Below are 13,540 nucleotides of genomic sequence, written 5' to 3' on the forward strand. Positions count from 1 at the left end.
TCAACAGAATAATATAAATATTTACAGAACCAAGCAGTGAAAGAACAAAAATATAGATGGCTTTACCAAATTGAAATTAACTTGTCATATCAAGAATTAGAGCTACGTTTTAGAGTGCAACATCGTATATAGTTCTGTGCACAGATACTAAAAGTTAAAAGAAAATGAAGAATCATAAATTGGATAGAAGTGCCCAGAAATTACATTTATTAAATTGTTCAAAGTGCCAATGACATCTTACTCAATTTCTATCCGGCTATCATCAGAAAATAGAGGTGAAAGTTCCATTGGATCACCAGGACTGATATTAAACTACATCAAGCACTGCAGGAATGATCACATGCTACTCAGACAGAATACTAGATAGTCTATCATCTTCTGCAGATAATTATAAGGTACTTAAACACAAGCATGCACAAAAATTTACCTTGATGAGATCTAAAGTCTGACCAGCAGTTTCTCGCTGGGAAGCCACCCACGGATCAACCATGGACGCCCAAATCCATCAGCAATCTGCATCCTCCTCCTTCCATATCCTCCGCCTCCGCCCCTTCTGTTCTCCCAACAAGCGTCTGCCTCATTTCCACCCGCCCGCTTTTCACCCGTCAATATGCACCGTCAATGCTGACAAGGCGGCGCCGCCTCCTTCGCCTTCTCCAAATGAAACCGCCATTTCTTCCCGTCTGTCCTCTTGCACCACCCGGGCTTCGGATCTCCTTTTCTGCTGTATCTAATACCGCCTGAAACAATTTCTGAGTTCAGTTAATAATATGCAGAGATTGGATGTGGAATGGTATGGGAGAATGAAAAATATTTATATATGTGCATTTACAGGGGAAAGAGAAGATGAGGCGGCACAGGAACACAGGAAATCATGCATGTGCATATCATAGCTTGTCTCTCCAGTTCTTTCTATTGTGCACCTGTGAATGCAACTTCTCCACCTGAATCATCCATCTTTCTAAATCAAGACAAAATAAAAAAATAATAATACTAAAAAATAAATCATGATCGTTTACCTCCTACATAAACTGTAATTGTGAAGTCCATTTTTCAGCAGAATCAAATTCCTTGCTTTTATTTCCAGTGATGAATCTTCTTATCACCAGAAAAGTATTAAAAAAAAAAGGCATCTAAACTCAGACACTGCAAAAAAAGATGTGTCATCGACAAGAAAAAGCAAGATAAAATTCCACAACCTCACTCAATAAGAATTCCTCTCACCTTAAACAATGTTTTTCCCATTTCATATTCAACCACTGTAAGAAACCATTGCCATGAAAAAGATGTGTCATCGACAAGAAAAAGCAAGATAAAATTCCACAACCTCACTCAATAAGAATTCCTCTCACCTTAAACAATGTTTTTCCCATTTCATATTCAACCACTGTAAGAAACCATTGCCATGAGTGGAAGCTTCCGGAATTCCCGACAGCCGGAAAGTTGGCCGTCCGGACAGGAGTAGTGGATTTATCTTCCTGTTAATCGATCCGGCTTGCTTTGTTCCTTCAATCTTCAAAAAACACCCACGGCTCAACCATGGACGCCCCAAATCCATCAGCAATCTACATCCTCCTCTCATATCCTCCGTCTCCGACCCTTCTGTTCCCCCAACAAGCGTCTGCCTCATTTCCCACCCGCCCGCTTTTCACTCGTCAATATGCACCGTCAATTCGCCTTCTCCAAATGAAATCCTCGGTGGCCAGCAAAAAAGAGGGGAAGGGAGAAGGCGGCCGAGAGGCGTCTCTCAAACCCTAGTGTCCCCCTTCCCTTTACTTCAGCCCAAGTGTCCACCCAACGGTCATAAGTTCTGCACTCTCAGTAGCCAAAAATTACTAACATTTAAATTTTCGGCCCAACAGCCCAAACTCGCATCTTAACTCAGCCCGTTTTTTCTCCTCTTCAGCCTATTTTAAATTTAAATTAAATAAGAATAAAATTCAAATTAAATAGACAACTAATAATAATAATAACAATAATAAATTACTTGTAAATTATTTACATAATTATTTAAAAAAATCTCTCTCCTCAATCTTCTTTTTGGAATAAATATATCTTTAAATTCTTTTTTTTTTTTACTTTTTTTTTGCCTTTTCATAATATTAATTTTTATTATTGCAAACTCTTCTTTACTTTCTTTTTTCAATATTCAGATCATATACAGTCAGTTAAAATTTAATTTTTATTACATTAATTAATAAATATGATAATTCAGTTGGTATAAATTTTATATAAATACATAAATATAAAAATATTTTCAGGGTGGAATTGCTAATTATTTTTTTACTTGTGAATAATTTTGTTTCAATTTATTATGTTTTTCTCTATAGTGTACAATTATTTTCTATTTTTGTGTTATTTTCTTCTCTTTATTTATTTAAATTAATAACTATGATAAAACTTATAAGTTAATAAGTTAATAAATATTATAAATAAATTATGACCATGTCAGTTTTAAAAATAAGAGTAGTGATTAATTACTTTAGTATTTATTTTTTCAAAATATGTTGAAAATCATGAAGATTATGTGTAAATTATTTACATAATTGTTCTTAAAAGTATTTTATTGCATATTATTATTTTTTGTTTTAATTTTAATATATTGCTGCAAAGAAAGAAAACATGGAGGCTCATTATGATACTTAAAGGAGAAAATAGAAAAATGGCAGAGAACATTGGCATCCCTTAAAACAAGTTCACTTTGTAAGATACATGTGGAAAAGGGCCTACTTCATTTCCTTATGTTTGCTTTGCTGTAAATAAAACGCGGACAAAGAGGACACAAATTCAGTCAAATAATATAAAATAATATTGTTTAATGTTTATTTGTTAATTTAATTTAGGAATAAAATAAGAAATGTAATGTAATTGCAAGTATATATATGAACTTCAATCAATAATATTGACATCAATTAATGGTTTAAAATAAAATAATAGTATTAGTCTTGGTTGAAATTATAAAAAAAGTGTAAAAAAAACATGGAGGCTCATTATAAACACAAACAACTTAGCTCATAAACAATGAGTCCTTGAAGTTAGATCTGAAAATTAAGGCCAAAATAACTCTCGGTCAAAGGAGATGGAGTGTATGGTAATAAGTTAGACCATATATTCACATAGACTGCTATTACCATAAACGCCCACTATGTGATCACTATCTGCTATTGCAACCGGTATGGCTGCTGCTTTGACAACTATGATGACAAAAATTGGGTAAAAAACCCTATCAAGCAATTGATAGGGTTCACTCTTAACATTGCCAATTATAAGGTTTAAGACCTAAAGCACAAATAATAATGAGGCTAAGACTCCATACATAGTAGTATTTGTATCCAAATCCAGCTACGACTTAAAATACCAATCATTAGCAATTGTAGCCATACCACCACAACATAATCTTCTAATACTTCTGAAACTCTTGATAAATGAAAATAAATGAATTCGTAATGAGATTTGTATCACCTTCAAAGTGTTGGTGCACAGACACATATTTAACTACTTCTCTCTCTCGAGAAAATAGTCTTTAGTTTCCATTATACCCAGCATCTAAACAGAATGGTAAATTCTTCAATCATGCAATTTGAGATTGAAAAACATCACAAAAATAATAGGAAAACATAAAAGAAAAGTGTACCTCCATTACAGCTTCAATCATAAACTTATTGTACCGCGAATATGTGATGAGATCCATCACGAGCTGATTAACATAATCCTTGTATGTCGGTTTCTCTTCCTTCAAAAGCTCAAAAACGGATAGTACCCTAAAAACTGAAAATAAGGATTACCAAAGAGAACAGCCAATTAAATTAAGGCCACGGAATTTCAGAAGGGGAAAAAAAAGGAAATATAACAAAACATACTATCGTGGATCCTTTCCCAGAGCTTGGAACGAGGCATGCGCTTACTCTTTTCCTCTTCGAACTCCTAGGTTATTGTATGGAAATTTATAAGCACTTTTCAATTCATAAGATAATATTTTATAACTCTAAGGGTGCGTTTGGTTCTAATACTTCTAAATAGAGGGATAATATAAGGTGGTATAAATTATCCCTTGGGCAAGGGATAAGAGGTTGTCCAGGATTTTATACCCGGATTATTTTATACATCAAACCAAACAAGATATAAGGATGTACAATAATATTATCCTTCCTTATCCCTCTTTATCCCTTGAACCAAACGCAGCCTAAATTGAATAAGACTCATAAATTCCACAATATACCTCCTTGGTTGGTAATTTGAATGAAGAAGCTATTTGTATACAATCCCTTGTATCAATTTTGGCTCTCATCATCAACACCCACTGACTAGTAGAATAGATCTCTTCATGATCCTCTACAAACAAAAGTTGGGATAAAGATGAGACATATGATTGATCATCAATAGTTCATAGTTAATAGTTATATATTTTTATTCGACTTTTTAAATCTATCAAACATACATAGCTTTTACAATTTTGCATCATGTTCATGTAATTGATTAATGGAACTGACTTCTTAATGAAGCAGTACCAAGTTTCTCTATATGTTATAACAACAAATAAGACATTAAGGGGCAGTAGTACCTTCTTCAGAAATATAATCCAAGGGGCCAGATAAACGTGACTGCAAAACAACAAAATGATCAAATTCAGCTGATAGAAGCGGTCAAAAAATATATCATCTCCTAACAATGACAATCAGTTTTCTGAATTAGGGCTCAGAGGCAAAAACAATAAGTTCGAGGATTATTGCACCCTACCTGTGCTCCTGCAAAATTTGTCGTATTTACACATCGAAGATTTTTTTGCATCATTGAGTATTTGTCTGGCGCGCCATTGTTCCTACGCTTTAGCTTTCTCTTTCTGCGATTAAATTTTTTTAAAAAAATAAAGCTCGTGAATTTGTTGATAAATGATTCACATATCTAATCCAGCTTCAAGTACCTGACAGGTGAAGAACGAATGAGATTGAAGTATCTCATCTCAACGCAGAAATTAGGGTTCGTCCGACAAGTTGTGTCGAAGAAGAAGAGAGCAAAGAGTTTGCTTTGAAAAAAAAAATACTACTATGATTGGTTTTAGCGGTTTCAATGCGGTCGGGTCGGGTTCGGGTTCGATGTCAATGCGCTCATGCCACCGTTGCTCACCGGTGACACCTCTGCCGCCTGGATTTGTGTTGCCGGCTGAGTTCGCGCCGCCGTCTAGTATCTTTTCCTCTTTCAGGTTCCATCAGAAAGTGATGGTAGAACTTAGGAGGAGATGCAGACTGCATAAATGGAGGAAAGCTGGAGAAGGGTTGGGAAAGGGTTACGATAGAGAGAGAGAGAGTGTGTGATTTGGGGCTGGATTTGGGGATGGGGTGACGGCGGGTGGGTAGATAGGTAGGGTTTTATCTTTTAATTTGAGAGCAAATCCATAATAGTATGAGGATAGTGTGTACCACTCATGCCCACAATTATCAATAGGGTTCCGCCCATGACCACTGGCCCACTTATTAATGATTTAAAAATTAAACTTTTGTATTCGACGGGAATTTTAATACAAACTATTAGCTGTGTATACATACCAATACCAATCATACTAATGTGTATAATATCAATTAGTGTATTACCCGTCGAAATTCGACGGCTATATATTTTCTGTAATTTATATATTTTATGTTATTCTTATGATAATTATATAAAATAATTTTTTATGTAAATTATTTATATAATTAATTAAATTAAATTAGTAATACATTTTAAATTATATTAATCTCAACAACTTTTAACAATTAAATTATTAATTTTGTTGAGATCATAAAAATACCCATTAGTTTTCATATGAAATTTTATAAAAAGTTAACGCGTAAGAAAAAAAAAGAGTAGAAATACATATAAATTTGACATAGGTATGATGGCGGTAAGGATGGCAATGGATCCGAGACCCGGTCCAGATCCGCGGATCCAGACCCTTTTTTCTGGATTTGGACCTTGCAAAATTTGGACCCTATGGATCTGGACCGGATCTGGACCACTCTCGAAAAAATCGGATCCGGATCTGGAGTAGTTGATGTAAAACCCAGATCCGGTCCAAATCCAGTTCTGGACCCGGTTATATTAAATATATAATATTTTTTATTTTTTATTTTTATCTAACCCTAAAACATAAACTCCTACTTTACAATTCAATTTCAGATTTCAAAAATCAAAACCCTAGTTCTTCCCAATCCCACCTGCGCCGCACCACCAGCCGCTCATCTACCCCCACCCGCGCTGCTCACCTAACTTCCGGCCGTCCACCACCTACCTCGGCCCCTCTAGCCTCCCCCACCCAAAATCCCCTCAAGTCCAGACGCAAGGCAGCGCGCCAACGCCAACCGCCGCTCCATCTTCGTCTTTGTCCACCTCCAGTGTCTGTCCACCCGAAATCGGTGGTCTCGGACAGAGGAGGCGCTGCAGAGGAGGTTCTCACTCAAAATCGGCAGGCCCCTCCCCCACCCGCCGCTCCTTTCACGCCGACCACCCCTCATCTCCGGCCGCTGCTCATCCCCACCCGCCGCTCCTCTCCGGCCGCTGCTCAACCTGGGGAAGAATGTGACTGATTTCTACCTTTTTGCATTCTATATATATTTATTCGATTTCGATTTTTGCATGATGAAGAAATTAGTTTATTACAGATTTTTGCAAGATGTTGTGTTTATACAGATTTTTGCAGAAAATTAGTTGTAAATTCTCATGTTGTTGCTCCACAGATTATTACACATATTGTTGTAATTAGTTTATTACAGAAATTAGTTGTAAATTCACATGTTGTTGTGTTTATACAGATTTTTGCATGATGTTGTGTTTATACATTGGTTTATCAGATGTTGTGTTTATATCAGATTTTATGCATGTTCTTGTTTAGTTTTAAATGGATTATGGTGTTCTTATTTATTTTGGATTGTTTAGTTTTAAATGGATTATGGTGTATTTTGTGTTCTTGAATGATTGTTGAAACTTTAGACAATTGTTATGATTTTTATTTTAATGTTTAATTAGTTTAGAATTTATTTTAAAAAATAATAATATGGATTCGGGTCTGGACCCGAGATCCTGTGGATCTTATGGATCTGGGTCTGGATCCCATTTTTTGGATCCAATGGATCTGGACCGGATCTGGGTCTAAGTAAAAAAACATGGATCTGGATCTGGACCAAGCAGGATCCGGTCCAGATCCGGCCCATTGCCATCCCCAGATGGCGGATTGATTTGTTGCATTTGTTATTACAAGATTTATTAATTTTGTTCAATTTTTTTTTTTTTTTTTTGCCTTTTGACCATAATTTTATATAGAGTTTGAAAATTCATAATTGAATTGTGAGTATCATATAATTCTGAACTTCTAAAAGCATAACTAATTATGAAAATAATCTCACATGATATTTAAAAGACCATAACTGATTTATCGAACATCGTATCATTTGGAGTTTTAAGACCAACCAAGTTGTGGGCATCATCTCGTCGCAAACTTGACAGATCATCTCTAACTTCTGAGCATTATCTTGTCTGAAACTTGAAAGAGAATCATCCCGTCTAAAACTTGAAAGAGCATCATCTCATCTAGAGTTTGAGAGAGCATCATCAAATATGAAATTATATTCAACCATGACTCCAATTGTCAACTATCTAACAAACATAACTCTAACAATTTAGATATTTTATTTATATATGTAAATTTATTAGTTCAAACTCTAGAGAGAAAGGAAAAAGAAGAGATATTAAAGTAGTAAAAGAGAGAGCGTGTGCTTTATTTCATCATCGTAGGTATTTATAGGCATTACAGTCGGGGTAAAGTAGTAAATTCGTTTGGTCATCTATTCTGCATGCTCGCCATTAAACTAATTAAGGCTATTATTAGATTATAACTTGTCAGGTCTTTGTCCCCTAATTACAGAGCTGGATTCTGTCCTCATCATCCCGCTCTGTCTAGTAGCTCTGGATTTCCTTCCTTGGGGCAGACTTTTACTCTTTGGCTCCGCTTTGCTAAATAGCTCCGCCTTCTGGCGAATTGTCTCTGGCGTGTGGCTCCGCGCTCTGGCTCCAATAGCTTAGCTCTGACTCTGGATCTGGCGATTTGGCTCTGGCTCTGACTCTAACGACTTAGCTCTGACTCTGAATCTGGCGACTTGGCTCTGGCTCTGACTTTAATGACTTAGCTCTGGCATCTCTGCTCTGGCAGCTCTGCTCTGGCAACTTGGCTCTGGCCCTCTGGAAGCTCTGCTCTGGTTAGCTCTGGCTCTGGCAGCTTTGCTCTGGAAGCTCAGCTCTGGCAACTCTGCTCTGGAAGCTTTGCTCTGGCATCTATGCTCTGGTTAGCTCTGGCTCTGGCATCTATGCTCTGGCTAGCTCTGGCTCTGGCATCTCTGCACTGGTAGCTCTGCTCTGGCAGCTCAACTCAGCGGTGGCTCGGTAGCGGACGAACCGCAAGCTCAGCGGCGACTATTTCGCCGGAGTTTAGAAGAAGGAACGACAACGGGTTATAGGAAAAAGAAATCTTAGGGCTCTTGTATTAATTGCTTCGAATGGAGAATTCTCATTGGTTTAAGAAGTGGAAACAGAATCGAACTAATTAAGGAATGGAAGAGGGAGTCAGAGATGAGGCGGAGCAACGCCGCCCTTAGGACGGCGGCGACGCCTGAATTTAGAGGGAGAGAGAGGCGGGCAGTTTAAGGGGGGAATTAGGGCTCAATTTGAGTGTGTAATCGACTTTAGAGAGAGAAAAGGATTGAGAGAAGAGAGAGACAGTGAAGGGGGAGACGACGCCGACCTGATTCAGGGACGGCGGCGATGGGGTGAGGAAAATGGAGGCGTGAGGAAGAGGGAGGCCTGACTTTTATTTTAAAAGTGAGAATGAGAATATATAAATTGGATTCTCAAATGCCACGTTGCAGATTGAGATTGAAAAGAAAGAATTTGAGGCCTGCCACGTAGGGCCGTAGGCTAAGGCCTAATCGTATTATAGAATAGATATTATTATTATTATTATTATTATTATTATTATTATTATTGTTGTTGTTGTTGTTGTTGTTGTTGTTGTTGTTGTTGTTGTTGTTGTTGTTGTTGTTGTTGTTGTTGTTGTTGTTGTTGTTGTTGCAGTAATGGACTAACAAAAGCAAATAAAGTTTGTAGAAATGAAAAATATATTTTTCTTCCCTATATAAATAAAATGTATGGATTTATTTTTAAAAAAATAAAAATAAAATTTTAATTATTTTGATAGACATATAATAAGATTTTGTTTTAAAGTAATCAGTTTATAGAATTTGTGCCTTATTATGCAAACATGTAAATCAATTACCGGACCCGTTTATAATTTACATATACGTGCATGTCTCAATTCAAACTTAATTCAAAATTAATTTTATTGAAAATTAAGAATATAAATATTATATATATATATATATATATATATATATATATATACAATATGGGGAAGTCTAAAATAAGAACGCTTCTTAAAATATAAATTAGGAACCATTTTCAGCCCTTAGATCATCAAGATCTACGGTTGATTCATCACCTTGTTGGATAAATTCATGATCTTGAGTTCGAATCCCAAAGGTAGCAAAAAATTATTTTTCGCAATTCATGCCTTTATACAGTTTATTCATGCGTGTTATACATAAAATTCATGCATTTTTGCTGGTTCGTAATTCTTAAAATAAGGATGGTTTATTGAATAACCGCCCCCTATACAATATAATATATTGCAACATATACATATAATATGTTCGCTATTGAGAAATATAAAATTAATAACAAATATACATCTAATCACTAACATTGAATTAAAATAATTTATCGTATATAGATTATAATTTTTTTCTTATCAAACATGTAAATCTAATTTTTATCTAGAAAAAATAAATAATAAAATTTATTAATTTATATTATATGTAATGTTGATATTATATATATATATATATATTATTAATTATATTTATTATGATTAATGAATCTTTATATAGAATGTAATAGTTAATTAATTAATAAATGATGAAGATTATATATGGTAAATTTTGAAATGGTGAGATTTTAGATATGCCACATAGGTTAAGGCTTAATCCTATTATATAATAGATGGTACGTGGCATCATGAAAAATCCAGACCCAAATCACAAGTAATCCTTTGGGGCACGAGGAGGTTCTCAGCCGATATACCATTTTGATACCTTACAAGATGGTATTAAGTACTCAATAATCGCGTATTCGCGTTTCCATCTTGAATATTGATAAATGATAAGCAAGTTTAAAATGCATTCATATTTAAAACAAAATGCTTTTGAAAAGCAAAAGGTGAATTCATCACCTATTCACGTTTAAATCAATAAGTTTTGCTTTTCTTGTTCATCTTTATTCTTTAGGTTGATAACTGAATTATAAATTATTTTAATATTAAGTACTATAATATTAAATGACTAAGTGAGGATTTAAATCATAATTTCAATTTGCAATCAGACGACTTGGACAAACTTTTTTTGGACTTGGACTCTTGGAGGAATAATGATTAATGAATTTAAAACAGCCTATAACTGACGGGCCAATCTAGGCCCGAAAGCCCAGTGGGCTTTTTGGCCCACAGACCGCGCCGCGTGGGTTGGGCCTGGGAGGCCCGGTTTTTTTTGGCCTTGGAAATCCTAGCCCAGCCCGCCCAAAACAACGGGCGGGCCTAGCGGGCCGGGCCAATTTCGGCCCATTTTGACAGCTCTACCCAGCACCAGCCCCTCTAAACCGTCATTTTCAATGGAGGCTTCCGCGAAACTGAAGAAGGGCGGCGTTATTTGAAAATGGGCAGCTAAGCGTAGCGTATCGGCGCTGGTGCGCCGGTGTACATGGCGGCCGTTCTCGAGTACTTAGTTGCTGAGGTAACGAAAACGCATCGTGCTCGGCAAATTTAGACGATATGTCGTATTCGTTGTTTGATCTTAGTTCTTTAGGTCCAGTAGCATTGAATTGTGTTATGGATCTGAGATCGCGCCATTGTTGTTTGATTATGATTGTTGATTTATTGAAATTTATTGGATTTCAGGTGCTGGAGTTGACTGGATATGCGGCTAAGTGTCAGAATAAGAAAAAAAATCATTCTGAGGCACATTTTGTTGGCTGTGAGGAAGGACGAGGAGCTCGGGAAACTGTTGCAGGGTGTGATCATTCCTGAGGGTGGTGTGCTTCAAAACATCAATCCGGAGCTCTTGCCGCCACAGTCGCTGCCCAAGGCAGCGAAATCACCTAAAAAAAGCTGCTGCGTAGTTTTAGTGTCACACCCCAATTCTTGAAGGAATAAATATAATCGAGGTGTGAATAATTCATAGAAATAAACAAGGGAAATACCTTGTTAAAACCTGAAATAGGATAGAAAGTCAGGCTATGCCCCTTTGGATCACAAGTTTTGTTTCATGCTTCTGACAACCGACGTTCATTAACATAAAACTATAAATTTTAAATTGAAGCTCAAATGAAGTCATCTTAAGTTGAGAAAACAAAAGATGTATAAGAGTAATTACTACAGCGGAAGTCTAACATAGGAATTTATCTCTAGCCTCAGCTCCGTCCCGTCAGCACCGGCCAGCCAACCTGAAAACATTTGAAAGTATTTTTGGGCTAAGTACTAATGTACTTAGTGGGCATGCATTTTCATAAATATTTCATATTTTTGTAAAGACAGTTTATCCAATCATACTTGACATGACTTAGAAGGTTTTAAATTAAAATAACTTCTAAGCATGTTAAAATAATTTCTTTCATTTGTGCGCACATGTCACACTCCCTTTCCGTTACTCGCTGTGATCCCGGACCTTTTAGCCACCGACGGATCCATTACTCCTGCTTTACTTGGACTGAGGGCGTAACCCAGCCAAGCTCCCATTTGGGACCCAATGCTCCGGAACACATCCCGTCGAGCACCCTTATAACGCCTCATACATGATTAGTGCCCGATGGAGATCAACCCACCGAAACAACTAACAAGTGTACACAATTCTCAAATAACGTGTTAGGCCATAAGAGAACCTCCATCGATCCATGAATTGCGAGCCTTAAACAGAGCAGAGTGCACATAAACATTTTATTGGATAAACAATTTGCATTTTATTAAATAAACAATTTACATTTCATTGAAACATTTTGAGCTTAATAACTCAATCATACTTTATACATTTGGAAAGTAAGCCCACCTGGATAGGCAAAGCCTGAAGATCATAAACATGAAAACCTGTCTTGGGAAAGCAGCGCTAATCCCCTTGGTCCACAAAGCCTACAAGAAATCTATTATCTTAATAGGTCTCCTGAATCTAATCTTAAGTCATAGTGAAGTGCTAAACATTCCTAATCTATCACGTCGGGTTTTCAAATTTAATAAATAAATAATTGAAACTAAATTCTTGAGTTAAGGACACCAACAATATCCTTATTCGATTTTCTTAAATAATTGGATTTATAAATAAACCAATTTAAATCATGAGTACTTTTATTTGCAAAAATGCATATGCAAATGCATGTCATGCTTAGTATATAATAAGTAATCACTTAAAATATGCACATAATAATAATATAATATTATTATGCAAATCATCTTTAAAATAATTAATCAACTACTGATAATCAAATTAATTAAAATGTGGACTGCCCAAAATAATTTAATGTCAGGCCCAACTTCTTAAAAATTCGTAGCCCACATAAATGAATAGACATGGACTAATTAAATAAATAAAACAGGCCCAACACTCATAAAAATCGGCCCAAGACTCTTTTTAAAAAAAACGCAGCCCAATCTAATTAAAACCCGGCCCAAACCTAAGCCCAACACTCTTTTCTTCTTCCTTCCTAACCTCACGCTGCACACACACACACGACTGCAGATCTCACTCTCTCTCTCCCAAGGCTCCGCCTCTCTCTCTCCCTCGAATCTCCTCCGGCGGCGACCGCCGTCGTCGTCTCATCTCTTGCCTCTAACCTCTCACCTCTCGGCCCTCCCTATCTCTCCTTCACACAACACGCACACCAACACATGTCCAAACCCTTCTCCCTCTCTCATCCTCCTCTCGCCTACCACGCTCTGGTGGACAGCCACGACGATTGCCGCCGTCACGCCTGCCGCCTCCTGCTCCAGCCCGGCGTCGCCCCTCATCTCCTCTCTTTTCCTTCGGCCACCGCGACCAGTCATCAGGTGCCGCCATCCTCGTCTCCCTCGACTTCCTCTCTTTCAGTTCAACCACCTGCACACAGCGGCAGCGCCGCTCCCTCCACAGGAAAGAGCCGCCGCCGACCTCCCTCAGCTCTCTCTCAAATCAGTTCGGCGACAGCAGCCAAGCCACCATCGCCGACACCCTCAGCTGTACCCAGCCCATCTCTCCCTCTCTGAAACTTCCGGCCGACAGCAGTAGGAGAACCACCGCCGCCGATCGCATCCCTCCTCTCGACTCATACAGCCAACAACCACATTAAGGTTCGAAATTAAAGCAAGACAAAGCTTCAAGATTCTATTTTTCTTCTTCTTTTTATTCATTTACTCAACATGTAAAATCATTCAATACTAGCTTAT

General features: G+C 37.1%; 1 protein-coding gene across 22 annotated transcripts in view; it reads right to left on the minus strand.

Moving 5' to 3' along the window:
- The window catches only part of LOC131015846 (uncharacterized), a 37,608-nt gene extending 32,205 nt beyond the window's left edge, over positions 1 to 5,403 (minus strand). For 8 of the 22 annotated variants that reach the window (XR_009098783.1, XR_009098779.1, XR_009098782.1 and 5 more), the window contains exons 1-7: positions 3,861 to 3,875; positions 2,713 to 3,768; positions 1,353 to 1,907; positions 1,225 to 1,259; positions 1,020 to 1,146; positions 833 to 944; positions 428 to 740 (exon numbers count right to left, since the gene is read on the minus strand). Coding sequence is in view for 3 of the 22 variants with exons in the window: in XM_057944417.1 (XP_057800400.1) it covers positions 3,572 to 3,768; positions 3,861 to 3,924; positions 4,220 to 4,332; positions 4,562 to 4,601; positions 4,738 to 4,840; positions 4,922 to 4,959 (555 nt within the window). In the remaining 19 variants the exon portion in view is untranslated. Of the gene's footprint in view, positions 1 to 37; positions 753 to 832; positions 945 to 1,019; positions 1,147 to 1,224; positions 1,260 to 1,352; positions 1,908 to 2,003; positions 3,769 to 3,860; positions 3,925 to 4,219; positions 4,333 to 4,561; positions 4,602 to 4,737; positions 4,841 to 4,921 lie in introns of those variants that run through there. The other 14 variants (XR_009098776.1, XR_009098775.1, XR_009098732.1 and 11 more) reach the window with 14 other exon arrangements.
- Positions 5,404 to 13,540: the final 8,137 nt, after the last annotated feature.

Source organism: Salvia miltiorrhiza, chromosome 1 (assembly GCF_028751815.1).
Source record: "Salvia miltiorrhiza cultivar Shanhuang (shh) chromosome 1, IMPLAD_Smil_shh, whole genome shotgun sequence".
NCBI classification, from domain to species: Eukaryota; Viridiplantae; Streptophyta; class Magnoliopsida; order Lamiales; family Lamiaceae; genus Salvia; species Salvia miltiorrhiza.